At 42.2% G+C, this 27,191-nt stretch overlaps 1 protein-coding gene across 1 annotated transcript; it reads left to right on the top strand.

Moving 5' to 3' along the window:
• Nucleotides 1-845: 845 nt before the first annotated feature.
• LOC145405763 (protein DENND6A) lies at nt 846-25,893 on the top strand. Its single transcript, XM_080276994.1, has 11 exons — nt 846-1,100; nt 19,288-19,485; nt 19,734-19,814; nt 19,952-20,137; nt 20,716-20,832; nt 21,073-21,203; nt 21,964-22,151; nt 22,646-22,755; nt 23,293-23,460; nt 25,313-25,525; nt 25,702-25,893. The coding sequence occupies exons 1-11, from the start codon at nt 987-989 to the stop codon at nt 25,891-25,893; spliced, it is 1,698 nt and encodes a 565-aa protein (XP_080133120.1). The 5' UTR covers nt 846-986.
• Nucleotides 25,894-27,191: the final 1,298 nt, after the last annotated feature.

Here is a 27,191-nt window from a genome sequence, read left to right on the forward strand (position 1 = left end):
CCATACCACCCCACTTAACCTGGGGCGTAGAAGGGCCCGAGATTAGACTATCGTAATCCAGAAATAATTCTTGAGCGATCACTTTAAGAAATGTTCCACTGTTTCCTATCTCCCCCCCCCCTTCCATCCTTACTCCCTGCTTTTTCTTTCATTATTTTTTGATGGACAATAATGTGGGACATCTACGGTTGTAAGATCTGATCAGCCTGCGTCGTACACAGTTGACTGCATTTAGTATTATTACGATACAAAGAACTTGTTAAAGTGAATTATAATTCTTCCATAGTGTCCTCTCCATTCTTGAAAAGAAAACGTATGACGTCACGGTATCTGCGCCTTCAGGGAAGACCACAACAACATACTCAGTGGTGCCAGATTGCAGTTTTCACGCACACCTGGGCTAGTTGCGAGGATTGAAATAATTATTGTTGTAAGTCATTCGAGGGAAATTTAGAATGACTGCTGTTTGGGGGCTGCTTTAAGAGAGTAATCATAACGTAATAAGATCAACACGACACAAGAATACCAGGCTCTTAGTCAAAGTGGCACTGAAGGTTTAGTGTCACATCCTCAGCGACTTTTTCTTCATATTGTCTCTTAAAATTCCCTAATACACTGCCTACATGACGGACATAATTTCCACCAATAATATAAAGGATGATAATGGTAAAGGTAAAAGAGAACACTGATGTAATTTAGGCTGCACATTAAATCGCTATGGAAGAACCTCAAAAGCCGCCTAGAACATGGTCTCGTAACAACAGAATAATGATACCATCATAATAGCTATAACATGAGGCCCAGTACACAGAATAGCCGTCAAAGAAGTGGTCTATTTTCCCTCAGACTGGGCGGATGGGTGACTCAAGGTTCTGGCAACACTGAATCTCGCTCAGACAGTCAGACTCCAGTGTTTTGTTTACAGTGGGTGAGGGTAGAAGGGTTCCGCGTCTCGGGTGTTTATTTTGGAGGTCTGAGCCTTCAAAATGTCCCCAAACGATGAGAAGGACGCGCCCATATTGCCCTGGGATAACTTCAGCAACTGGGTGCACGCGATATGTGTGGTCACCTTTGATCTGGAGCTGGGCCAGGCCATGGAGGTGAGAGGATGCGTGTGTGAGCGAGATGTGTTAATCCGCAGAAAGAGCTTTAATTTTTTTATAAGTGCTTTTGTTTTTGCTGTTACGCAACCCTCCGTCTTTTTGAGTAGGGTATATCGAGAGAGAAAGAATAAAGGGAATAATAAACAAATCTATTATACCTTACACTGGAATTTCCACCTTTCCCTTCTCTTTATTCTGTGGAAATCAGCACTTGCTGGATATTTTTTGGCAGGAAAGATTAGCGAACCAATAATAGGATGAAAGGCATTTGATATGTATTCTGTAAGTCTAAATATATGCCTGTATAGTTTTAGAAATTGCCTTGGTATATAGGCTTGTGCTGTGAACCTAAAACGATGGTATTTAATCCATTCACCATAATATTAGTTATTCTTTCAACTTGCCAGTGATATTTAGGTTATGAAGACTTCAGACTTAGTAGTGAAGGAACTGATGAAGGCGTTATCTATCCCTGCTACTTTGAAAAGTCACTCTTTGGCTAAATTGTTTGCAGGTACCAAGAATAAATAAATGTTAGCCTACCTGGGGCAAGCATGTATTTAAAATTTAATAGGAAAATAAAGTTTGATATAGGTAGCTGTGTTATGTATGGTATCATTGGTGCATTTGTTTTAGCATGAATTTTGTTAGGCTTACTGTATTTTACTATTTTGCTATTCTTCCTCCTTCTTTTCACATTTTCAGGCTAGAGCATCGTTTTATTTACCGTATGGTATATCTCATCTGGGATTAAGGTGTCTGGCTCTAAACAGGGAGATAGATAGATCTTGCGAAGGGTGTGATGGTTGTATGAATGGAAACAGTCTGCAACCAAGAAGTCCTGGGTTCGATTCATGGGCTGACCACAAGACTTTTGGGCAGAGTCTTGTTTGCCTCAGCCTGTTTGTATTAACAATTTGTATGTTAATGGTTGTGTGTCATAATCTACGGGAATGTTTATTGGGTGCCTTCCTTTTCCTTTTTAGTTTTGTAGGCTATAGCATGAATACTCCTACGTACTGCACAGTACAGTATATATTGGATTAACCTGCTTCTGGTCTTAAGCTCAAAATCATCTGGTATTAGCTTAAGTTAATTTCCCATCTATCTGTCTTTCTGTCTGTGTATTGCCTGATACTCTAATCCCATCATTGGTGGCTGCAGCCAACAAGTGAATTGGCCTCCAGAGAAAGGGTTGCTTAAGGTAGTTTTTGTAACCTTTGACAGATAGCCTACAGGTACAGTTACTCTTAGCTGAACAAAAATCTCGGTGTCAGGCTAATAAAAACTACCCAAACACACCAGGTATGGCAAAAGGATTAGGGGATTTATGCTGTGGGTAATACAGTAAGTGTTCTTCCTCAACTTGTAGGTCATCAGAATGTCTTCCTTATCCTCCTCAGTCTAAGTAGCCAACTTCATTTATGTTTCATTCATGTTGCCACCAGATTACTTTTATATAGTTAGGGATAAGCTTTTTGAACTGAAGGAGTCAGATATAGCCTTATTTAATTCTTTGGGAAGTTAAACAAAATTGTGTGGAGATAACAAGAATAAAAAGAAATGATGTACAGCTGTTGTGGCCAAAGAGGTTGATTTATGGGGAGTCATGGCTTCCTCCTCAGCATGTGGGTGTTGTGGTATATGCTTCCTTATTTTTTTTTACCTGTATGCACACGGTTGAGACCCCCGTATGGTCAGAAATGTGATCTTGCAGTCTAAAAGAATACGAGTTTGGTTCCAGGTTTGGCAGGAAATGTTGGATTGCTTGAATTTTGCAAAACTTTCACCAAACTCACAGACATGTCATAAAAACATTCCCATTAATACCATATCATTAGTCCCCAGTGAGTGTATTCAGTATGGATGGTGAGTACTAGTGATGAAGTGATGACATGTGAAAGACAGCTGGGCCTCAGAGAATGGACTGCCAAGTCTATGTTCAGAGTTGGACCTGTTAAAAAAAATGTTGATGGACAGAGCATAATTTGTGAAGACTTATCAGTACGGTACATCATAAAATTTCATTTGTGGCATTGCTTGTTCTTCCTGTATGACAAGTTGTGTACACAAGGTGAATGTATACTGTAGCGTGCTTGGAAGGTGGAGGTAGGAGGGGGAGGAAGGTAGGAGAGGGAGGGAAGGGGAAGAAAGGAAGGGGGGAGCACAGATGGGAAGATAGGAAGGGAGGGGCAAGGGGAGGAAGTTAGGAAGGGGGAGGGAAAAGCAAGGGTAGTAGAGGGAGGGCATGGAGAGGAGGGCTAGGGGATGAGGAAGGTACCGTAGGAGATAGGCAAGAGGATGCAGATAGAGGAGAAGGGAAAGGGGATGTAGATAGGCAGGGAAGAGAGGAGAGAAGAGGAAAAGGGGAGGAGGGGAGGATAGGAGGAGGAGGAGAGAAAGGGGAAGCAGGTAGGCGGGGAAGGGAGAGAGGAGATAAGAGGGAGAGGGAGGTAGGAGGTGAAGGGAAAGTTGTGAGAACAAAACAACCTTGCTAATTCCCGTGCTTTAGTACGTTCCATGAAACACAATAGCGGTACTGTACTGCACTTTCACCAACGGGGGTACATGAATGATGCATATCCCATCCTCGTTCCCTCCTCCAGTATAATATCGTATTGTATCCATTTTATGAATCGCCAGGAGAGAGAAGAATGATAACTAATTGATTGGTCTCCACGTATCTACTATATAAACGCTGATAATTCAAGTCTGTACCAGGAACCTGAACTCAACTCCACCAGTCATTCCCAACCTCCTGTTACCTCCACCCGCAACTTCCTACTGCTGCCACCCACATTTCCCCCCCTCCCTCCCTCCCATAGTACCAGTAACGTCATGCCACTGTCATCATACACACAACATCTCTCCCCCCACCCCATTCCTTCTTCCGTACCCCTGACCCTCTGCTTTCTCCCTTCGTCCACCTTTCACTTTCCCCTTCCCTACCTTCCACCTTTCCCTCTCTTCACACACACACACACACACACACACACACACACACACAACCACCGTACCTGTACTTCCATTTCTGCTTCTGCTTGTTCCTCCCACTGGTAGTGCTGTACCTCTTATTTTCACGTCTTTCTTCTCCCTCTTATCTCCTGCTACCAGTACCCCTTCCTCCACCACAAGAACCCATATTGCTCATTGCACCTTCCTCGCCCCCCACCTCCTAACTTTACCACCCCATTCCTCCGTTTCTAGGCAATATATTATCTGACTGTTGCATTTCCTCCCATATTCTTCCCCCTCCTGTGGTTCGTTCACCTTAACGTGGAACATAGTTTTTCTTAGCTCGTTGGTGGAATAAGAATACCGTGGCATCGCATCGTTTCCATAGCAATTCTTTGTGACCAGCATCATTATTTAATATTCGTACAATGTTAACTAATCTCTTTTTACAGCGCAGTGGCACTGTATATATATATATATATATATATATATATATATATATATATATATATATATATATATATATATATATATATATATATATATTGTGTGTGTGTGTGTGTGTGAAGAGGAGGATATTTTAATTAGAATGGACTGGGTTTACTCATCTCTTCTTACACTATCCACATAAATAACACTCATGGCACTGGCTTCGTGGTCTCGCTATGACTCATTCTCTGCCTCGTAAAATCGTTAACATTAGATGGAATAGGATACCGTACTCGAATTGTCCTGGCCATGAGAGGGCTAATTTGGTCTGTGCATGTACCACCTCACTCCCCGCACCCCCCATCCTCCTGCACACAAAATCCCAACAACCCCGACACCCCATGCCGACACCCTTCTCGCTCCCCACATCCCCCTCCCCTCTCTTACCTCTCACTCTTCCTCCCCTTCTCACTCCCCCCACCCCTCACACCCCCTACTCACCCTCCCCTTCGACCCCGTTGAACATCCGGAGGTGATGGAGGCCAGAGCTGAGTGTAGCCTTCCTCTCTTTCTACCTCCCTCCCTCTTTTTGTTTCCCATTTCACCTCCCTTTCTTTTCTCCTGCATCTTCCACCCCCCTCCCTCCCTCTGTTTCCGCCTCCCTTACTCATTCTTCACTTCCCTCCTTCCCTTTCTTCCCACTTCCCTCCCTCACTTTATACCCCATCTCTCTCTCTCTTTTTCAACTTGCCTCCCACCCCTTTCCACTTCTGAACAAAGAATAGTCATTCAAAGGGATCTTGATAAATTGCTTAATTGAGCGGAAAAATGGCAAATGGATTTTAATATTGATAAATGCAAAGTTCTAAGTATTGGAAGTAAAAATGAAAAATTTATACAATGAATCATTCTCAACTCATGAATGTAAACGATGAAAAGGATCTAGGAATAATTGTAACAGATGATCTAAAGCCAGGTAAACAGTGTACAGAGGCTGTAAAGAAAGCCAACAAACTAGTTTAATTTATAGGTAGGGTAGATCATTTGAGTTCTTATCAGAAAGTATAATTCTTACCCTGTACAGTTCCTTAGTGCTTCCACATCGAGTAGCTATATACTGTGTGCAGTTCTGATCACCGTATTACAGGAAAGATATAGCGAAAGTAGAGAGAGTACAGCGACGAGTAACAAAAGTGAGACCTAGTCTGAGGAAAAAATACTAGGAACGATTAAATGAGCTAAAGTTATTTAACCTATCAAAGAGCAGACTACAAGGGGATCTGGTTCAAGTACCGTATTTAAGATTATTTAAGGAATCGATAATATTGATGTTGACAAGTACTTTGCAATCGGTCGTTCGAACTATACTAGAGGTAATGGGTTTAAGATTATTGGAAAGCATTTCCAGTCTAATGAAGCCAAACATCTTTTCTGTAACTGGGTTGTTAACATTTGGAATAAACTGCCGAGGGATGTCGTTGATTGCAGTACAGTGGTGACATTCAAAAATCTCTTGGATAAGTATCTCGCTTCAAATCCCCAGCTAAACGCCTTCATGACTGAATAATAATGTGCCGTAAGCTGTTTTTCTCTATTTAAGATCTTGATGAAACTATAGCATGGAAACACTATGTAATGAATGATAACTGAAGCTTATTGACATTTGTAGTGTACCGTATAGATATACTCGTAGTAGGACGGAATATAGTTTACCACTTTTCAGTCTTTCCTATGAAAATTCAGTGTCAGCTTTTCCATACTGCATGGTGGTCTTTCTCACTTCCTGCCGGCTTCAACTGGAGGATTTGGTGGGTGGGGGAGAACCTTCGTGCTTTACTCTCCTTACCATCAACTCGTAGACTTAGATATAGCCATAGTCTTCTCTGGAACAAGCAGCCTCGAAAGGACCATTAGGTATGTTGCTGTTTGCTTTCATTTGTAGGCCATTCCTTTGTACACCTCTCCCTCGCCCTGTCTTTCCACCTCCCTCCTTTTCAATCCGCCTCCATCTTTCTCTTTCCACCTCCATCCCTCTCTTCTCACCTCCCTTTCTGTCTTGCAACCTCAGTTTTTCTTTTAACCTTCCTTTCTCTATTTTTACCTCTCTCCCTTTCTCTCCATCACCTTCCCTTGCTCTGAACCTCTCTTTCATTCTCTCTCCACCTCTCCTCTCTTTCCACCTCCTTTCTCTCAACCTACCTCCTTTCCTTTCTCACCTTCTCTCCCCCTTCTCTCGTGTGAACAGGGGCACGAGTACAGCAGCACAAATCAACAGCCTTAGAGTTACTTGTTCTTTTGTCATTTCCTCTCCACCGCCGTCGTAGCCTCCAAATATGTAAATTATTCCCCACCTGTGTGTGTGTGTGTGTGTGTGTGTGTGTGTGTGAGAGAGAGAGAGAGAGAGAGAGAGAGAGACTCTCTTAACTGGCTCGTTAAAGTGTTACGTAACCTTCAGAGTAGAGCTGTTTCTAAGTGGCCTGAGTGGATGACGAGGGAGGCACGAATTGAAGAGATGGTGACTGGGCAGGATTTGATTTATTTGTTTTATTTAATTATTTATTGGTCAGATTTTTTTCCTGCTGAGTTCTGCGTCGTTCCATCCATAGGTGGGAAAGGAAGTGTGGATGCTGATGATGATGATGCTTAGTGGAAGAGAGTGAGAAAACGTAGTGCAGAGAAAGACCACTGGGAGGAAAGGTAGTGTTGTAAAGGATAGATGTATGGTGTAAGTCTGCTGTACATCTATGGCACCTTATTTACCACTGCCACTATCAATACGTGGGTGGTATTAGGAAAATTCGTCTCTGGTTAAATAGGCATTAGAGGTTATAACTTTCTCACCCAGTTCGAAAAGTAGTAGTCGTAGTTGTAGTCGTAGTAGTAAATGATCCATCCCCAGCCTCATCTGAACATGAACCTTGTGGACTGCAGACGGATGTTCCCCTATTCCTGCAGTCCACCAACCTTTTTTGGGGGATAGCGAGGAGTTGAGAGAGATTTATATAATCGGGCAGTGGAGCCGACCAGTTGTATAGGTGCCACCACGTGAAGGCGCCCTCTGTAGCTCCAGATAGGCTAGTAAGAACAAAGCAGTCCAATCCGGTATCTGGTTGAGAGGGTTTGAGAGTGAGAGAGGGAGGGAGGGTGGAGTAAAGTCATATAACCGTTTTTGTACTCATGCATGACTGGGCCTCCACCCTTCCGCTCACAAACTTACCATAACAGATTGTAGATTGGAAGATCACCTATAGTTTAAATTCCACCGCGGGAGGATTTGGCTGGTTTTTATATCGCAAAATAAATGTTCATTCAGGGACAGAAGTCCGCCTACTGCACCACAATCTCTGGTAATAAATGTACACGTAAGGACAAAAATTAGCCTACCCACTAGTTCACTGCGTCTACTTCGCACTCGGTACGGTATGTTTGTCCAGGGTCCAGAGACGGTCGTTTTCCTTCCTGACGCATCGTATCAGAGAATCATCAGGTCGGCAGAGAATCACAGTAAGTCTCTTGGATTATTGGCTGCGAGAGGAAAGTGAGCAGAGGAGGTGAAATATTAGTCGAATATTTGTATTTATAAAAAGTGGAACATATTAAGCCTCTCAGGCTAGGAATAGTAGTAACTTGGGGAGGAAAGCGAGATGTCGAGGAGGTGAAATATTAGTCGAACTTTTGTACCTAACAGGAAGAGAACTTAGAATATTGGCCAACAGAGGACATTGAGAAATTGAATATATGAAGTACAGTATTAGTCGAACTTTCTGTACCCAAGGGCAGACGAATAAACGAAGTCTTTCTAAGCCTAGGAATATTAGCCAGGAGAGGAAAATGATGAGTAGAAGTGGTGAAACATGAGGCGAACTTTTGTATCTAAGGTCAGAGGATTATACCAAGCCTCTTGGATAAGGAACATTGCCAACGAGAGAGAAATGAGCAGCAGAGGTGCAGGCTAACAGAAGGCTTAATTTCGTCCTTGACTGTACGGTTGCGGTACCATGCACATTTCGACATGGAATTCAAAGTTAGACAGGATGTTAGGAAAGAGTTCATGATTAGTGCTGATTGCGGAAACGAGAGGGGAGTGTACAGAGAGGGTATCAACTATATTCCTAGTTTTGTCACGAGATGATATACCGTATTTAAAAGTACGGTAGCTAAAAGATCGAAATATTAGGAAATAGCTGTAATTTTGGCCATGAATCAGATTACAACGTATTTTATTCAATTGTTACTACCTCCAGACAAGCTGATTTAATTTAGTAAGGATCTCTAATTGTAGAAGATTTAGCGAATGTTGTATTGAACCCAACTAATTTGAAAAGTCCCTCGTAAGATGAATGAAATCGATTAGAAATAGCATAAATAAAAATGACGTCCTCATAGTAAAGAAGTTAACCTTTACAGTATTTTTTTTTTCTTACTGAACCACCAGACTGAGCTAATAAAACAGGCCATCGAAATGAAAGGGTGAATTCCCGTACTGTACAGGCTGCATCAAAATTCCTTTTTTTTTAAATTTTGTATTATTTTATTTATTATTATTATTATTATTTTGTATGAACTTTGAAAATCGATGTGGTGAGTCCGCAGCAGCCGACACTGATGACTACCTGGCCTCGTGTAATATCCATGTCGGTTGCTACGGGTTTACCACACTGATTTTCAGAGTCCATGGAGAGAAAAGTAGGAGAGGAGACAGGAATTCTGAAGCCAACTGTACAAGCGATGAACGAGACGAAGGGCCATATTTCAGGTGGCAAAGGAAACCGTAGCACTTCTTTAGTTATTTATAAACCTTTACCTTCTCCTGTATCTTATCTACGAGTATATCTTTAAATATCGATATAATTTGCGTCAGTTACACTAAGACGATAGATTTAATGTTCACCTAACTTTTCGTAAATGTTATAAGTCGTTTTAACCTCGACATAGTTTGCGTCGGTTATAAGTAGAAACTGAGTTGTAATGTGCGGAGTAAGTCGCTAAAATGATAATATGAAGGTAGAGTAAGGGGTGGGGGGCGGAAGGGGGGGAGTTACCTTGAAATGCAGCGTAGTTTGTCACCGGCGACCTAGACTGTGAATGATGCTCAGGGTAACAGGGAAGTTGTGGCGTGTGTATGTTGTTCAAGGCAGCTGGGGAACTAGTCAGTATGTTATGTACGGTACTGATGACATTGTTCTCTAGCACAGCCTTGGAGATAGGTCAATAGCAGACGAATGGTGCTGTTTATTGTAGTTCTTTTACACTAACTTGTCCCAGATTATCGTCCTTTTGTAGCTTATTTCACGTAGCCCATTGGTAGAAAAAGACGGTGCTACGGCTCAACATCCTTTGCAAAGGTCTTCTTGGTGACTAGCATCATATTCAGATGTTAGCTGATCATACTGTAACTTAGCATTCAGGATGAGAAAAGGAAGTTTTAGGTCATGTTAGAGTGAAAATAGTTTAATGTTTTACCTTCGCATGGTCGGGACAACTTTAGTCTTCCATTCCAGTTAACGCCTGACGACTGTATTCATCTGAGAGGAATCATAGGGGCTTGAGACTTATACTGTCACCATTAACCCTCTCATGGTTGGAACAACACTGGTATTCTACTATAGCCAACGCCAGACGATTTTATTCAGCTGAGAGTAGTTATTGTACAGTATTTCGAAATCCTACCACCCATCGTTTGGAAAAGGTCCCGTTATTCTGGGGGGGTACCTCACGGATCAGCTTTGGAGTGAGGAAAGGAAGCCGTATATATTTCTAACAGGCTTCCGGCTCAGGGACAGGTGTGGTGTTTAAGGCATCAACAGGTTGGCTAGTTATCGTGTCTGTAGTGTCATGGCGTCATAGTGTCGTGTATTGTTCTGAGGGAAGAATTACTGTATAACCCCATTCAAAAAAGTTGTTGTTGAACAGATATATACAACCGTTTTGGCATTACAGTACTTGACCCCTCCCCCACACACACACAAGCACACACAAACTCAGCTTATACGCTTATATTTCCCGGTATCTCCACGAGAATGCGATAATGAACGATGTTTGAAGGTCCGTACTTTAACAGCGTGCCAGTTTCCCGCCATGTCATGTTGGTGTGAGAAAATCCCTAACCCTAGCTGTAGACGATGACGTATTTTTCGATTTTATTCGTGCTGCCTCCAGACGACTTTATTCAGCATTGGAGGGACTTCTTTTAGCTATGCGAAGACTTTTATCCGACCCTGTATTTCGAAAAGTCTCTTCTGTATTAAAAAAAAAAAATCCTCGGGTGATAGGGAGAGTGAGATATGGACTGCGTTATCATAGTGAAGGGGTTATGGGTTCACTATCGTTTAAAACATGATCACTGATGATTTAATACGGTATTTCAAGATCGGGAATTTCGACAGCGCGGCAGTTCTCGCGTCGTCATGGTGTTTAGAGAAATCTGTTTAAGTACCGTAGCCTAAACAGAGATGCGGCCCCACAAACATCATCGTGTGATTTGAAACACCTGCCACCGCTCTGTGCTCACGTAACTCGCCACCACCTCCTTGGGGTTTACGGCCGCATATTAAGAAAACTGAGTGTGTGAAAGTGTAAGCAGGTAGGAAATAGGTTGTATTCTCTCTCTCTCTTACACACACACACACACACACACACACACACACACACACACACACACACACACACACACACACACACACACACACACACACACACACACACACACACACACACACACACAGCATCATCACCGCGTGTAGTAAAATGCACATCAAGTATTGTGTCAGCAAAACAATGGCCACAGCTCATACAGATGCAAGAGAAGGAATGGAAGAATGTGGTGGGAGTAATGAGACAGTCTTTGCGTAATCAGTATCCAAATCTCATTATGTATTTTATTATTCTGGATGCCGTCAGACGATTTTTTTCAAATTAGGAAACATCAGTCGTATTTAAGGAAGCATTGAAGGCTTTATCTAACCCCTCTAGTTCGAAAATTCTCTCCTTATCTGCATAAAATCGTCGGGAGTGAGCAAGAAGATAAGGTGATAAAAGCCTTGACTACATCATGCAAGAAGAAGGACCCACTCTCAACAAGCCCTCTGAATTGTTCCCTCATAAATAAATAAATAAAGAGCCATATACAATGACCTTTTCATGGTGGGGACAATTCTAGTATGTTGTTCTAGCAAACTTTTTTTTTTTTTTTCAGCTGTGAGTCGTAGGAGCCTGAAAGCTTTGCCACGATTACCCCTTTCATGGTCGGAACGGCTTTGTTAATTATTCCGGCTAATTCCGGACGATTTTATTCAGCAGAGAGCGCGTCATAAGTGCCTGGGTATTAATTGTCGTAATGTTTGTAGGCTCTTTGCACCTCGTTATAATTACTGCCCATTAAGCCTGTGCAGTGTTGAGCGACTGAGCAGTATATTATGCCTCTTCATAATGAGGACGCACTTTGTTTTATTCATGCTGTCCATATTGTAAGTGGCATACCAGACTTCGTAACATTTCTCTCTCTCTCTCTCTCTCTCTCTCTCTCTCTCTCTCTCTCTCTCTCTCTCTCTCTCTCTCTCTCTCACACACACACACACACACACACACACACACACACACACACACACACATTGATGGATGTATACTGCAGAAGTAATTGCATAGAGAGACAGAAGTAATTAGTTAGATATAGATAGAAAAACAATCGTATTCAGTATAGACGTTTCTCTGGTACCATACAGCGAGCATTATGTTAGCATATTCCTCAGAGCTCGTGGAATTCCAACTGTGTTTACTAATAATTACCACTGACCACACTCGCAGATGCTGGCGCTTAGAGAGAGAGAGAGAGAGAGAGAGGAGACGTATTCAGTACAGACGGTTTTGTGCTCTATAGCATGTCTGGTCGAGATTGCATGTTTATCCGTGTTCGGAATTCCAACTCGTGGTCCGTCTATCTATAAAAATCTCCAGCCGAATAGCATCTCACTGGCAGATGTTCGTGCCCAGACACTTGTGGTCATTCGAAGCCACTTCTCCGTCTGTTTTTTGTTCTTGCTACCACTAGACGATTTTGTTCAGCTGAATGAGTCATTGGAACGTGAACGGAAACACTGCTGTTTTTTTTTTTTTTACACCAACTTGGCCCAGATTTTCGTCCCATCGTAGCTAATTTCATGTAGCCCAGTAGCCGGATAAGGTACAGTAATGCTTCGGCTGTACAACTAACATGATATTCGAGTGTTAGCCTAATCTCGATAAAACCCAGCATTCGAGATGGAGGGATGGCAATTTTAGGCCTAATGAGTAAAAGGGTATAGTACGGTACCCGGTACCATAAACTCTTTCGGCGTCAAATCAGTTCGAGGACTTTATGCCAGCTGATGTCAGACTGTTATATTTTTCCTTGAAGTTTTAACACTTTTACCGTTAACTCTTTGATGGTCAGGACAAATGTCGTATGTATTCTGTTTCAGCTAACGCCAGACGACTTTCTTGGAGATTGAGTCTTAGGAGCCTGAGAATGGTAACAAGTACAGTTGATCAAGGCAATAGATCCCTTAATTTATACTGAAGATTTATTCTGTATTGTTCTCGCAGAAACGTATCAGGCTTTTTACTTTTTTTTTTTAAATGATTAGTCAGCGTGTCTAGACTTTACAGTGCCGTGAAACATTATAACATCATCATCACTACGGATGTGGTGGGTAAATTTTTAAAAGCGTATATACACCGTATATATATATTATGGTTCCTAACAATAATAACTGCAATGAAGAGTGCAGTTGTGATGAAAATTTTGTTAATTGTAAGATTTGATTAAGATCTGTTATTTAACTCTCTCTCTGTATCTATCTGTCTATCTAGTTATCCATCTGTCCGTCTGTCTGTCTACTTATCTATCCGATGTAAAAGGATATTGAGGGTTTTAGGACTCTGGTAATCCGACATAGATGCGTCACCTGTCAGTTGATATAAGCTCACTCATGTCTGTCTTACTCATGTCCCTCATTTTATTAAGCTCAGGCAGGTCACTCTTACATATTGTGGCGGCTCCCGTAGCCGTTGTTGACGTACCGGTACCTTATTTAGCCCTCTCACGGTTGGAGTAACTCAGTGACCCAGACGGGTATTTTTTTTTAAACAGTGGGTCATAGGGGCATGAGTTTTAATATTGTAGGACAGATAAATGGAATGGGTATGTAGTGGCCATTGCATTGATGTCCTCCAAGCTCTATTAATAAAACTCCTTCAGTGTCAGAGTTTAGTATACTGGTATTCGTGCTCTCTCCAGACGATATTGTTTAAGTTAGGGAAGAGGTTAATAGTGGCTATACATGACAGCTTCAGCCCGAAAAGCCTGCCTTTAGCTGAGTACATTGTTTGGTGATAAGACAAATAAAATAAAATTGACATCCTTGGTCACCATCAGGAGTGTTAGGGTTCTGGGGCAAGGGTGACTGGTAGTAGCCTATTACTGGTACGTATATATATAAACAGTAAACCTCCATCCATCCCTCAGATTTAAACCCTCAGTGCCCCCCACCCAGTTGAAGCTAAATATATACCGTACAGGGTGGTCCATATATAACTTATCTTTCACTCCACCGGACGATTCTTGTGTGTTGTGGGGACGGCTTAGCGTTATCAGTGCCTTCCCTGCATCATTTATTGCCTACTTCCACTGCCACACCCATGCCCACACCAGGAGACTGAACCACGCTTACAACAAAAATAATTCCACCGTATGAGACTTGGAAGCTGTAAATAAATGCAACTGAGTATAGCTTGTCAGTGAGGAATGCAGAGGTGTTCAGTATCATGGTGCCAGGTGCTGAGGTCATCAGTTTAATGTGCTGGTAGTCGATAGCCAGGCAGGTAAGGTAAACAGGTGAGAGAGAGAGAGAGAGAGAGAGAGAATTCGTGGGGATGAGGTGGGAGGGTTACTGTGAAAATGCAGAGTATTCCTGGTACCTGGGTGCGTGAGGAGGTAGGCTAGGCAGGCTGACCACTTCACCACAGTGATTTTTTTTTTTTTTTTTAACCACCAGACATCCATCCACACCATGCATACACAGCTCTCTCTCTCTCTCTCTCTCTCTCTCTCTCTCTCTCTCTCTCTATTTCCCACTGAGCTACGTGAAGTAGCGTACAAAAAGACAAACTGAAGCCAGGTTATATATATATATATATATATATATATATATATATATATATATATATATATATATATATATATATATATATATATATATATATATATTCACCTGGGAAATATCCCTAACTCCTGTCGGCTCAGTTGATGGGCAGGTGTAGTCTGACAGGAAGGTCATTTTCACTAGTAACCAAGGAGACTCATCCCCACTCAGAACTAAGGCTCATTGTAGCAACCACAACTTAGTACCGTATTCTAGTTGTGGGTGTGGCCCAATTCTGTCTGATGATAACAGTTTGCCGCTTTCCCCCATCAGTGTTGAGCAAGAGTTACCATACGCGTTGAAGTGTACATTGTTGAGGTGAAGTTCTGCAGTTTCATCCCCCCCCCCCACACACACACAGTCTATATGTGCCGGTATCTATCTTTATCCATCTTGGCGTATCTCTCTCAGTCTGTATCTATCTATTTTGTCTGTTTTGTGTATCTATTTTTGTGTCTGTCTGTCTGTCCAACTCTCCATCCATCTGTTTATCTATCTATCTGTTGCTTATTTGAGTATGAACACATGCGTGGCAGTGCATTCCTCGAAGTCCAGCAGCCTTTAGTATCACAGACCTCCACATGTGACCACTTGGGCACTGACATGCACCGTCCATATTGAATACTTAGCTCCGTCTCTCTTAACCACTGCGTCCACGTGTCCGTCATCGAACAGTGGTATTGACCTAGCCGCGTGGGGTGTTAGGGTGAAACGATGAATAAATAAGGGAAATCAATACAGGTGTTGGGAGTGCAGCTGTGTTTGGCAGCCGTGTAAAGGGTTGTGCATTGAAGCCATCCACGCACTCTGGTGGGAATCGAATATAAATCATATTCTCAAGTGAGTTTGGAGATGTAGTAACACTTCTTCCTTCGCGATTTAATCTGCATTTAGGGTCTCGTTTTCGTGCTGAAGAGGGAGGAATTCACGTGGTGAAACTAATATCTCCTGGCGGTGGACCTGCCCTGTTATACAAAGGTCCCTTCCTCCCTCTGCCCCCAAAGGAACATGATGGTATGCAGATGGGCAGCTTCGGTCTGCAGTTCACTGATGTCAAGCTCAGATGAGTTTGGGGTTGCACCCATTCTGCAAGTATTGACGGCGCTACAATCTCATAAATATACAAGAAGGTTTTGAAGTGTAATGTTCTGAGTAAATCGCAAAGGACGAGGTGTTGCGAAATAATGAAAGCTACTTATAAAAGCCTAATAACAATATTCTGACACAAAAAATTCAGTCGTGTGGCTCGGAGTAAAGGTTGGATGAATACCCTGTTTCACCGAGTCACATTCTGGACATTCAGTTTATCAGTCTGCATCAGAGTATGTTTGATTTCGACCTCAGTGTGGCGGTCCTTACGTCTAGGCCTAGACATGCATGTGCTGGAATGAATGCTTTATGGAGTGGGGATTGGGTTTGTCATATGAAGCTAACGTTCACACGTGCTCGTCTGCGTGTGTGTGTGTGTGTGTGTGTGTGTGTGTGTGTGTGTGTGTGTGTGTGTGTAGGGATTAGGTTTGTCATATGAAGTTAACGTTCACACGTGCTCGTCTGTGTGTGTGTGTGTAGATAGTGTACACGTGTGTGAAGGTCACACGTGGCGCGTCGCAACAGCTGTTACGTCAAATGATGGCCTCTACTGTTTTGTGTGTGTGTGTGTGTGTGTGTGTGTGTGTGTGTGTGTGTGTGTGTGTGTGTGTGTGTGTGTGTATCGTGGCCACTTGACCTCTCTGCACACTGGATACCGTAATGAGTTTTTATATAAATGCAACAGTGTGGTAAGTGAAGGTGCTCACCTTTCACTAATTCGGTATAGTGCTTCTTATAGTGAGTGATAAGCCAAGTGGTTTATCGCAGTATAACGCAGGAAACCACTTACTACGCTGGATGATAACCGCTAAACTAAAAGACGTGTAGTGGACGCTCGAAACTGATGGTGCTTGAAGGGGTTTACATCCGAAGTTTGGGATTTATTGATCATATAATGCCGCTCAAGGAAGAAAAGAGTGAGGCTGGTCACCCTCACCTTAGATGCCGGGACTGAGTAGCCATAGTCCTGAGACCCGACGCTCTCGCTGGGGCAGAAAAAGGTTGAACCATCAACACACTAAAGGATATTAATTTTAATATGCAGTGTCAGTTGCTTAGGAAGAGGTGTTAACGAAATTTCAAAGCCTTATGGAATGCGGCTCTATCTTAAGTCACCCTCCGTTACTTTTTTCTTTTTTAAACATTTTACAGTTACGGTGACTGCTAATAACCTTGGTCGTGATCATCCACTCCCTCTCACCTCACTTTCTGACTTCCACGCTCTTGCATGAAGGAAAACGTGTTAGTAGTACTGTTCGTATAGGTCGCCTACGGATTTGATTAACTGAAGTTTGTATAGCGGTGCAGTCTGAACCGTAGAGAGGCTGACAGACAAGTGAGACATCCTTCCCTACACCATGTGTGGTAGTCTTTTGGTCTTGGGTATAACTTCCGTATGAACACGGGATTGCTACTTTTTTTTTTTCTCTCTCTCTCTCTTTCTCTCTTACTTGGCCTAAAACTTCAGTCATTCCATCTTAAATGTTGAGTTATAGAATAGCACTAGAGTATGATGCTATTCCCGAAGATATCCTGTGAAAAGGAAGTTAGAGTCGTTGCATTGTCTTTTTCTTTTACAGGGCCACGTGAAATAAGCAAAGAAAGGACGAAAATCTGGGCCAGGTTAGCGTGAAAGACCTATAGCATACCAATTCACAGTATTCTCTGGTACTTCATAGTTACCTTGGCTGCTCTGTAACAGTTATTTTTCTTTTTTGTATCTCTGACTGGTGGTAGTCCATGGAATATCCCGGTTGCCCGGTGACCCTGGCAGGGTAGGGAACTAAGCTGTCCTAGACTTAAGCTGTGTGAGGTTGGTTGTACATACGTTTGTCTTTATTCAGTCAGCTACCAATCACTTCTTAATTAAATCAGAGTGAATACTGAATTGACAAAATACGAAACTCGAAGCTGTATTTATCACTGATCCCAACGAAAATATAAATTATTCACTGCTCACAGCTCTCCCTCTTCCGTGCTTTCTTTTATACATTTTTTTCCCTTCTTTGTCGTGCTTTGCCCTATCCTTACGTGGGAAAAAGGTCAGGATGATTATATAGTGATGATGATGATGATGATGGCGACAACGATGATGATGACGACAACGATGATGATGATGATATTCACTGTTGTTGCTTACTAGGTAAAGACAGTTATATGAGCAAAGACAGAATTATAAACAGTCTTTTACGTAACTGCAACTCAAGAAACTTTATCAATATGGAACCCGTCTGGCTAGTTTTTCTCGTGTGGGTTGTCGGGGTAAGCGTTGTGGTCGTTGCTGAATCGTGTACTTGCTGGCACGGGAAACTTCGTAACATTTATTCTTCAGCGAATTGTCTGTTTAGAAACTTCGTATTTATTCTCTTTAGACCCCTTAATTCCATTCAGTTCGTTGATGCAGTTTCTTATTTTATTCTTGTTACTACAAGATAATGGAGGGGCTAATGAAGGCTATATATCTTACAGAGAGAGAGAGAGAGAGAGAATACAGCTTCTCTTCACACTTCCCACCCACAGAGTTAGATTCTTCCTCCTCTTCAGTCCGATGACTCACACACACACACACACACACACACACACACACACACACACACACACACACACACACACACACACACACACACACACACACACACACACACACACACACACACACACACACACACACACACACACACACACACACACACACACGCACGCACGCACGCACGCACACACACACACACACACACACACACACACACACACACACACACACACACACACACACACACACACACACACACACACACACACACAGAATGCAGCCTTTCTAAATGTTAATTGTTCACTTATGTTGGGATATGGAAGGTGTAGGTATATACTGAACAATACATACAGTTAAATGAGGATGAAGACACTGTACCATATCTTTACTTCAGTACTGGTGTCTGTAGTAGTAGATTTATAGCAGAGTATCAACAGACTTTACAGCTTTAATAGATGGCATTCTTTTATATCTTTAATAAAATTTGATAGGAAAATAATGGCTTGACTAGGAGAGTGTGTGTGAGTTAGACTGAGTTGGAGAAAAGTATGATGTGGAGGGATATAGGTGGAGAGGTAAATCAATGAGGATTGTGAGTTGGAGGGAGGCCTTCCTGATGGTGAAATGCAAGGTGACATGAAGGTGATTTGTGTTTGGCCACCCCCTCTGTGATTAGATGGAGGGGGAGACAAAGATGATATGGAGGGACGGAGGTGGAGAGGTATATGAATGAGGGTGGTGAGTTGGAGGGAAATCTTCCTGATGGTTAAGGGCAGGGTGGCGTGGAGGTGGTTTGTTTGGCCACTGTCTGTGTGGTTATAGCATCTGGCTATAAATGGGTAGTGAGTAGTTATGTACCGGTAGTTTCATAGTAGAATTTAACTGGTATTTCCGTTGTTAGTTCTAATAATGGTGGTGGAGGCGTGATGTGATGATTATAATGATGATGATGATGATGATGATGATGTAATATTCATTCCTGATTTGTGATATCTTTCTTCAGATGATCTACCCAGCTGACAGAGAGCTGACAGAGAGGGAGCGCACCAACATCTGCTATCTGGCATTCCCTGATAGTAACTCAGGCTTGATGGGCAATGTTCAGTTCCATTTTCGCATCCGTCAGTGTCCTCAGTCCATCAGCCCACACACCCGCCCTGCCATCCACACCTATAATGCTAACTGCCCTACAAGCATACAGGTGAGAGAGAGAGAGAGAGAGAGAGAGAACAGTGAAGTTATTTGTTTGTAACGTATTTTTTATCGGTGATTTAATGGAGACACAGTGCAATAGTGCTTGTTATATGTTTTATGAAGGATAGGGAGGGCGTTGAAGTACGTTCATGTACTGTAACTGGTTAGCTTCACAGCCCATAAAGTCCTCTCCAGCATTAATCCTAACATTTGAAAGAGTAAATGGAGACTACCTACTCCAACCATTGTCAACAGACTGAGGATGGATACCTGTATGGCTATGTGTACTTCAGGCAGGTGAAGGATCGTACACTGAGGAGAGGCTACTTCCAGAAGGTTGGTACAGTAAACTTCTTGTTAGAAAATCTCACTGTAAAGTATTCTGTCAACTTTTAGCCCCTTCAATGCACTTAACATTATGTGCTAGATGAAATCAGTCATTGTATGCCTGAAGCAATCATTCTTATCTCCAGAGTGTGGTGTTGTTATCTCAGCTTCCATTGGTGTCGCTCTTCACCTGTGTACTGGAACTGGTCGCTCCTGAGTATTTTGAGACTGGTGAGGCAAGCTTAGAGGCAGCTTGTCATCATCTAGATCAGTGGCCACCACCCACCCCAGCAACCACACTCAACTTGCCCCTTCTGGGCACGGTCATGCAGGCAAGTTACGTGTTTTTGGTATTGCTGTTCGTGTTGTGACCCCTGGCACATCCTAATGTGAACCCAGTGGGCTGCAGGCTGAAGTTGTCATGCTGCTGTAGTCCACCTTCTTTCTTTTGGAGGATAGGGAAGGAGTTGATTGAGGGACATTTGTATAACCACCAGTTATATTTATGTCACCACATGAAAGTTTGCTTCTCCATACAGGCATTGTTTAGTTACTAACTCTGTCAGATGGCATATGATTAGTCTCCTATTTCATTGTTATTTTACCTGTATCATTCTTATTTTTCAGTTTCATTTTTCATTGTGTGTTATTATTTTTAAGGCCAAGCCATTCTTATTATTCATTGTTTTCATTGTCTCTTATTGTTTTTTCTTAAGCTGTGTGCATCTGATTTTTTAACCCTCCTTTTCATAGTCTGTTTGTGTCCAGTATTTCTAAATCCATTGTGTTTTTAATTTTTCAACCACCTCTCATTGTTACTTCAAAAGCCATGCATTTCTAATTTCTCATTTATTTTTTTAGATGTCATTTATTGTTTAGATGTCATATTCTCATTGTTTCAATCTTTCAGGTGCGAATACCAAGTCGTCAGGACAAGCCTGGTGCGTCATCCCTCTCGCCTCCATCCCCCATACACACCACCCCAGGCCCGGCTACCATTCTTATACCCTCCCCTCATGAGACAGAGGTAAGCAGTCAGAGTCTTCATCCAGTACATAGCTTTTGTTTAGTTTTGTGTTTAGTTTATAGCACCTGATGGTCTTTTGATCAGACTGCCCTTATTGGAGTGATGGCATTCCCTGTGCTGAATGCAGAATGTAATTTTGCAATGACATTCTTTGTGCTAACTCTATGTTCACTCAAGACATGTTGTATGCCAGCTTTAGTTTCACACAGATGTGACATGTGCTGATTATATTTCCCACAGGCATTCCGTGTGCTGGCGCCGGTGCTGCCTCACCTCAATCTTCTGTGGGAACTGGTGTTGACTGCTGAGCCACTGGTAGTGATGGCGCTCTCACCTACCACTGCTGCAAACACTGTCCAAACTCTCGTTAGGTTAGCACTGCATAGGCCGTTCAGTCTCTTCAGTGTAATGATGTATATCTTATTTATACTACCTTCTGATGATTTCATTCAGTGTAGGAGAAGTTTATTGAATTGGGGAAGTTAGATATGGCCTACATAAGCCCTCTCAATGGAGAGAATTTTAAAGTGAATAAGCTTGTTTGTAAGAAGCCAGAGTGAGTTAAAATACATGTCACTGGATTCAAGGGGTTAAGATAATTTTAAGAATCTTCATGTTCAGATAGTTTGGCCTTGTCTTGCTTGTATTAGGCATGTTAGTACTAACAGCAGTATTTGCTTTAACCCTAGGCTAATCTCAATGTGAACCTGGTGGACCATAGGCTGAAGTTACCCATCTTCCGCAGTCCACCATCCTTGTTTTGAGGAATAGCGAGAGAACTGAGGGACGCTTGTAAAACCAGGCAGCTGCACTGCCTGGTCATGTCAGTGCTATCATGTGAAGGCATCCCTTTCCAGCACCGGTTTTAGTTATTAAAAGTAGGATATACCCTTCATTTACCCTATCAGTACACAAGGTTTCCCTCACAGGCAAAGAAAATCATTGGGTGGTAGTTAGATTGAAAAGAAACTAAATCCTTTGGACTTGTGGGGGTTACCAGTAACTCATGGTGGTAACAACTTGTAATGCAGTGCTGTACTCTGTTCCAGCTAATGCCAGTTGTTTTGATTTAATTAAATAAGTGTCATAAGATCCTGAGAATGTTAATCCCATATTTCCTTTCACCGGCAGCCTGATTGCCCCACTCAGGTTCAGTGGGGACTACCGGCCGTTTTTCACAATCCACGACTCGGAGTTTCGAGAGTACACCACCCGCACCGCCGCACCGCCCAATGTCATTCTTGGTGTCACAAACCCTTTCTTTGCCAAAACTCTACAGCATTGGCCACATATCATTAGAATTGGAGATAGTAATACTGGTAAGTCACATCACTGGATGCTCTGATTGAGTTAAGAGGCTCCAGTAAGGGGTGGTTCATAAGGGTTTACATCTGAGGGGTATTTGGGGTTACTGCAGTTGCTTATATAATGCCACTTGGACAAGCAACTAGTCACTCTCACCTTAAATTCTGAACTAAGTATACTGTTAAGACTGGGCCATTGGGATGAAGAAAAATCAACAAATCAGTCATTTATTACTTCTGTAGGATCTTATAGGACTCAGGGCATAGGATGGCCTGAGTGTAACATCTCTAAGTTCCTCTGTCACTCTCTTCATCTGAAGTGATCTCTACCGAACATCACACTGTTTTGCCATGTTTCCACAGTATAACTCATGGATTTTTAAAACTGTCGACCTTCAGAAGCATATTTCCTCTTATTTCTACTTTGCAGCTCGTAATGGCATGCTTTTTTCACCACTTATGTTTGTAGTAGTATTGTGTTTTACAGTTATGTTGCCTTTATGTTGCAGGTTCTCCCAGCACTCAGAAACACAAACTGAAGAAGGCATCAGCACTAAAGACTGTTGAGCAGAAACCGGGTGTCTACACAAAGTATCGGCCACACCTACAGGCTGACAAGGTAACCATAGCAACTGAATTAGTGCAACTTTATACGGTCACACTTACCTTACTGGGCATCCAAATTTCTTCTTTTCAGTTTCCATGAACTCTTTGGAAGTAATTAATTGGTTTTGGCTCTTGGTTTAGTTTCCAGTCCATATAAAACATCAGCTTTATATGATTTTATTTTTTCAAGTTGTTTAAGAAACATTGGTTTAATTATGCATTCCCTGATGGTATACAAATGGAAGGTTTTGGATTGAAGTGTGAGAAGAACATGTGGGTATTTGTGGAAGGCTTTTGGAGTGTAGTGTGAGAAATCATCATCATTATCATCATCCAGACCTCCATTGCAACCCTAAGGCAGGGTGAGGAGTAGCAGTGTCCAGACAGCCAAAAGTTTTGCCCGCTTCAATGGGCCACACTTCCTTTCACTCGTCATTCAAGGCCCCGAAATCTGGCTCCATCATAAGTACATGTGGATAATAATGGTGTTGGAGTTACTCTGTTTTGAATGACTTTTTCAGCCTTGTTCATTAAAGATGACTTATTACAGGGTCTTGTGAAGCGACTGCTGAAAGGCGTGCAGACTGGAAGACCTGTTGAAGTTCAAAGTGCCCTGTTGCGACGTCATCTGCTTGAGTTAACACAGTCCTTTATGATCCCTCTTGAGCGTTATGTGGCCTCACTTATGCCCCTGCAGAAAAACATCTCACCTTATAAGGTTAGCCTGCACATATTTATAAAACAGTAAGTTGTTGCTGTGTGTTGAAGATGTGGTCCAAAATATCACAAGTTTTTACAAATAGTTCCTACTCTCACAATCCTCACTGATCCCTCTGGAGTGTCGTGTGGTTTCACTTATTCCTCTCCAAAAGAACATCCCTTATAGGGTTAGCTCACCCTTATTGAAGTACAGTGCAGTAAGACTTCAAGTAAAGATGTGTCAGTTAAATTTTTTTCATAATTACAGTATTTTGCCTGTTTTTTTTTGTTTTTTAAAATAGTTAGAGAAAGAACAGAGAAATTAGTTGGAGAAGAACAGGGAGGCTTTAGGAAGGGAAGAGGTTGTGTAGATCAGATATTCATTCTTAGATCTTTAGTGGAAAAGTTTCTAGAGAAGGGAAAGAAGTTGTATGCGGCTTTCATGGATTTGGAGAAAGCATATGACAGGGTGGATAGACAAGGATTGTGGAAAGTGTTAAGAATATATGGAGTAGATGGGAAGTTGTTGAATGCTGTGAAGAGTATGTACGATGGTGCGAAGGCTTCAGTGCGTGTGGATGGTGAACTAAGTGAATTTTTCTCTGTGAAAGTTGGTTTGAAACAGGGATGTGTCATGTCTCCATGGTTGTTCAATCTGTACATGGATGGGGTAATAAAAGAGGTACAAGGTAGGGTAGTGGATGTTGGAGTGGCCCTGGTGAGAGAGGATAGTGTTTGGAAACTCCCTGTACTGTTGTTTGCAGATGATACTGTGTTGTTGAGTGAAGACGAAGGGGAGCTGCAAGGCTTGGTGGATGAGTTTGAGAGAGTGTGTAAGAAACGGAACCTAAAGGTGAATGTAGGGAAGAGTAAAGTGATGGTCTTTGAGAGAGGTGAAATCAGTGAATGTACAGCGAGGTTGGATGGTGAGGAATTGGAAAATGTGAGTACGTTTAAGTATTTGGGTAGTGTGATGAGTAAGGATGGAGGTTTGGAGGGTGAAGTGCTTGAAAGGGTACAGCAGGGAAGAAAGGTTGCTGGTTCCTTAAAAGCAGTGATAAGAAACAGGGAAGTGAGCATGGAAGTAAAAAAGTTACTACATGACAGTATTGTGATACCAACTCTAACGTACGGAAGTGAAGCTTGGACATTGTTGGAAGGACACAAGTCAAGAGTGAGAGCAGTGGAAATGAGTTATTTAAGAGGAGCCTGTGGAGTCACGTGGAGAGACAGGCTGACGAATGAGGATATAAAGGAGCGTTGTGGTGTGGATGTGGATGTGATAGGAAGCGTTGTGAGGAACACACTGAGGTGGTTTGGCCATGTGGAGAGGATGGAGGGTGAAAGATTGACGAAGAGAGTGTATGTGAGTGAGGTGGAGGGTGGAAGAGGGAGGGGGAGACCGAGGATGAGATGGAGGGATGGGGTGGAGAGGTATATGAGAGAGGGGGGTGTGACTTGGGAGCAGGGCAGTGAAATGGCGGGGGACAGGGCGACTTGGAGGCGATTTGTTTGTGGCCACCCCAAACGGGATTGAGGCGTCTGGCAATAGATAGATAGAAAATATAATTTGCTGATGAATTTGCACCATTTCATGACTTCAAGTTGCCTGAGGGTTTTTACATAATTTTGAAGTCATGAATCAGAGGCATGTTTCATGTAAAGTTGCTGCCTTAAAAAGAATTGTCAGGTTTGAGGGGTTAATAACTCTTGTGCAGTTGATAAGGCATTAATCGTTAGCTGTTTTCTTCATCTTGTTTCTGTTGGAAAGCAAGAAGAAGAGGCATTGACCCTTCAGCCTAGCAAGGCTTGAGGGCACTCCCTTGGAGCTTTAGGCATCTGGCTATAGATATACACTTCTTTTCCATCAGGCCATTCCCAGTCTGCGCCCATTCAACCCAGATGAATTTCTAGCCACGTTAGAGCAGCATGGGCCCCACCTGACTACTGGGATCCGAGGTGACTGGGAGGGCCTCTACCGACGCTTCTTCCGGTCTGTCAACTTCTCAACCTGGTTCAACACCCGCTACCAAGAGGTCTCAGATAAGCTGGCAGAGCTGCACCTTCAGGCACTCTGCGATGCTGTGAGTCACTATGTTATTTGTTGAACCAGGGACATTTATTGTAATCGTGCCTGTACCTAATAATTTTATCCAGCTTAAGATAGATAAGGTGATGCATCTGAGATCGAGACTGCCATGCACTTGTTCTTTGTTAATTTTTCCTATGATAATCTTACCTTTATTAATCATTTCCACAGGACCTTGGTGGTTGGGTGGGCAGCCGGAGTGAGGTGGAAGTTGTTGACATGGTGCTGCGTCTTAGATCTAAACTCCCACGTGCCGCCTCCCTCCCGCCCTCCCATCCTGCCAGGGACAAACTTGCTGCCCACCTTCAAACTCTCTTTATGGCCCTTCCAGAGGACCTAAGAGCAGTCCTTCACGCCAGCTGAAACTGAAATCAGGTGTTCTTTTAATATTTTGTAATAGTTTTAAGGGTTTCATATTTAAGACAGTAAAAAGTTGATGGTTATTATATAACCTGGAGGCAAATTATGGCCCTTCCAGAGGACCTGAAACAAAAATTTAATGGAGTGCTGTAGATGTAATATATTTTTGAGGGACTTATATATATTTCAGATAGTAAAAAGTTAATGGTCTTTCTACCACTTCAAGGCAAAACAGTTATCCTTCCAAAGGACCTTACAGCAGCTCTTCATGCCAACTGAGACTGAAATCAAGGCCTGGATCCACAAACAAATGTAAGACGAACTCCTTGTCATTGCTTAGATTTTAATTTGCAGGAAGAAAGAGATCTGGGAAGTTTCCACACTCTTCCTTCCTTGTCCTTGCTGGGAAATAAATCGGTTGCAACAGGGAGTTGATTATGTTTATGGATCTGGAGTGGGTTTCTCGGACGTACTTACAGTTGACTCCGTTGTAAAGAACTTAAAGAACTAGAGATGAGAGAGTCTGCTCTTGCCTTTCCTTGTTTTTCCTGTATTACAAATATTTAAGCTTGCTATAATTTTCCTCTTTGAGCCTTTTATATATATATATATATACTGTATATAGAGTAGTAGGAGCAAGAGACACTGGAAGACCCTGCTTTCTCTTCCCCTCATCCTTCCTGGGAAAACAAATCATGGTTATGACAGACTTGGTTGTAAACATGTGGATCTGGGCCCAAGTGTTTGTGAGGAATGTTTTAGATATGTTTTATTTTTGAGGGGTTCATATTCAGTTGAGGTTTTCATATTAGGACAGTATAAATTTGATCCTCTTCATACAACATTGTGACAAAATTATTATTTAGAGTATTTCATGTGCATGTGATTTGGGGTATGAAAATGAATAGAGTAAGTCCTCATTTTTAGTAGCTTTATTTCCTTTTTTTTTTTAATAGCTGCTTTGCTGATTTCTCCCAGTTTATAGTACTGGTAACAGTTGTATGGAAAAGTTATGATGTTTTGAAACACACTTGAAATTTAATGAGGACCCTCTATACATGTATATTTTTGGAGGGAATGTTTGATTTGGTATGGTTGGGTGGAAAGTATTTAATCATAATTGTAGTTTGGGGGTGGGAGTTTGGATCAGAATTATTTCATTTTTAGGCCTTTGAATCCAGTTGATGTCCTTTTTAATTTATTCTTGCTGCTGCCAGGTGGTTTTATTCAACTTGGAAAAGGCATCTCATATTGAAGAGGTTTATTGAAGTTTTATCTGACCCCTCCAGTTCAAAAAGTCT

This window comes from Coenobita brevimanus, chromosome 68, assembly GCF_032717465.1.
Source record: "Coenobita brevimanus isolate Jiangsu-jjx chromosome 68, ASM3271746v2, whole genome shotgun sequence".
In the NCBI taxonomy this organism is placed as follows: Eukaryota; Metazoa; Arthropoda; class Malacostraca; order Decapoda; family Coenobitidae; genus Coenobita; species Coenobita brevimanus.

Coding starts and splice junctions, on each gene's coding strand:
- LOC145405763 (XM_080276994.1), top strand. CDS start 987: ATGTCCCCAAACGATGAGAAGGACGCGCCCATATTGCCCTGGGATAAC. Junction 1,101..19,287: donor AGCTGGGCCAGGCCATGGAG/GTGAGAGGATGC, acceptor ATCTTTCTTCAG/ATGATCTACCCAGCTGACAG. Junction 25,526..25,701: donor TTCAGGCACTCTGCGATGCT/GTGAGTCACTAT, acceptor TCATTTCCACAG/GACCTTGGTGGTTGGGTGGG.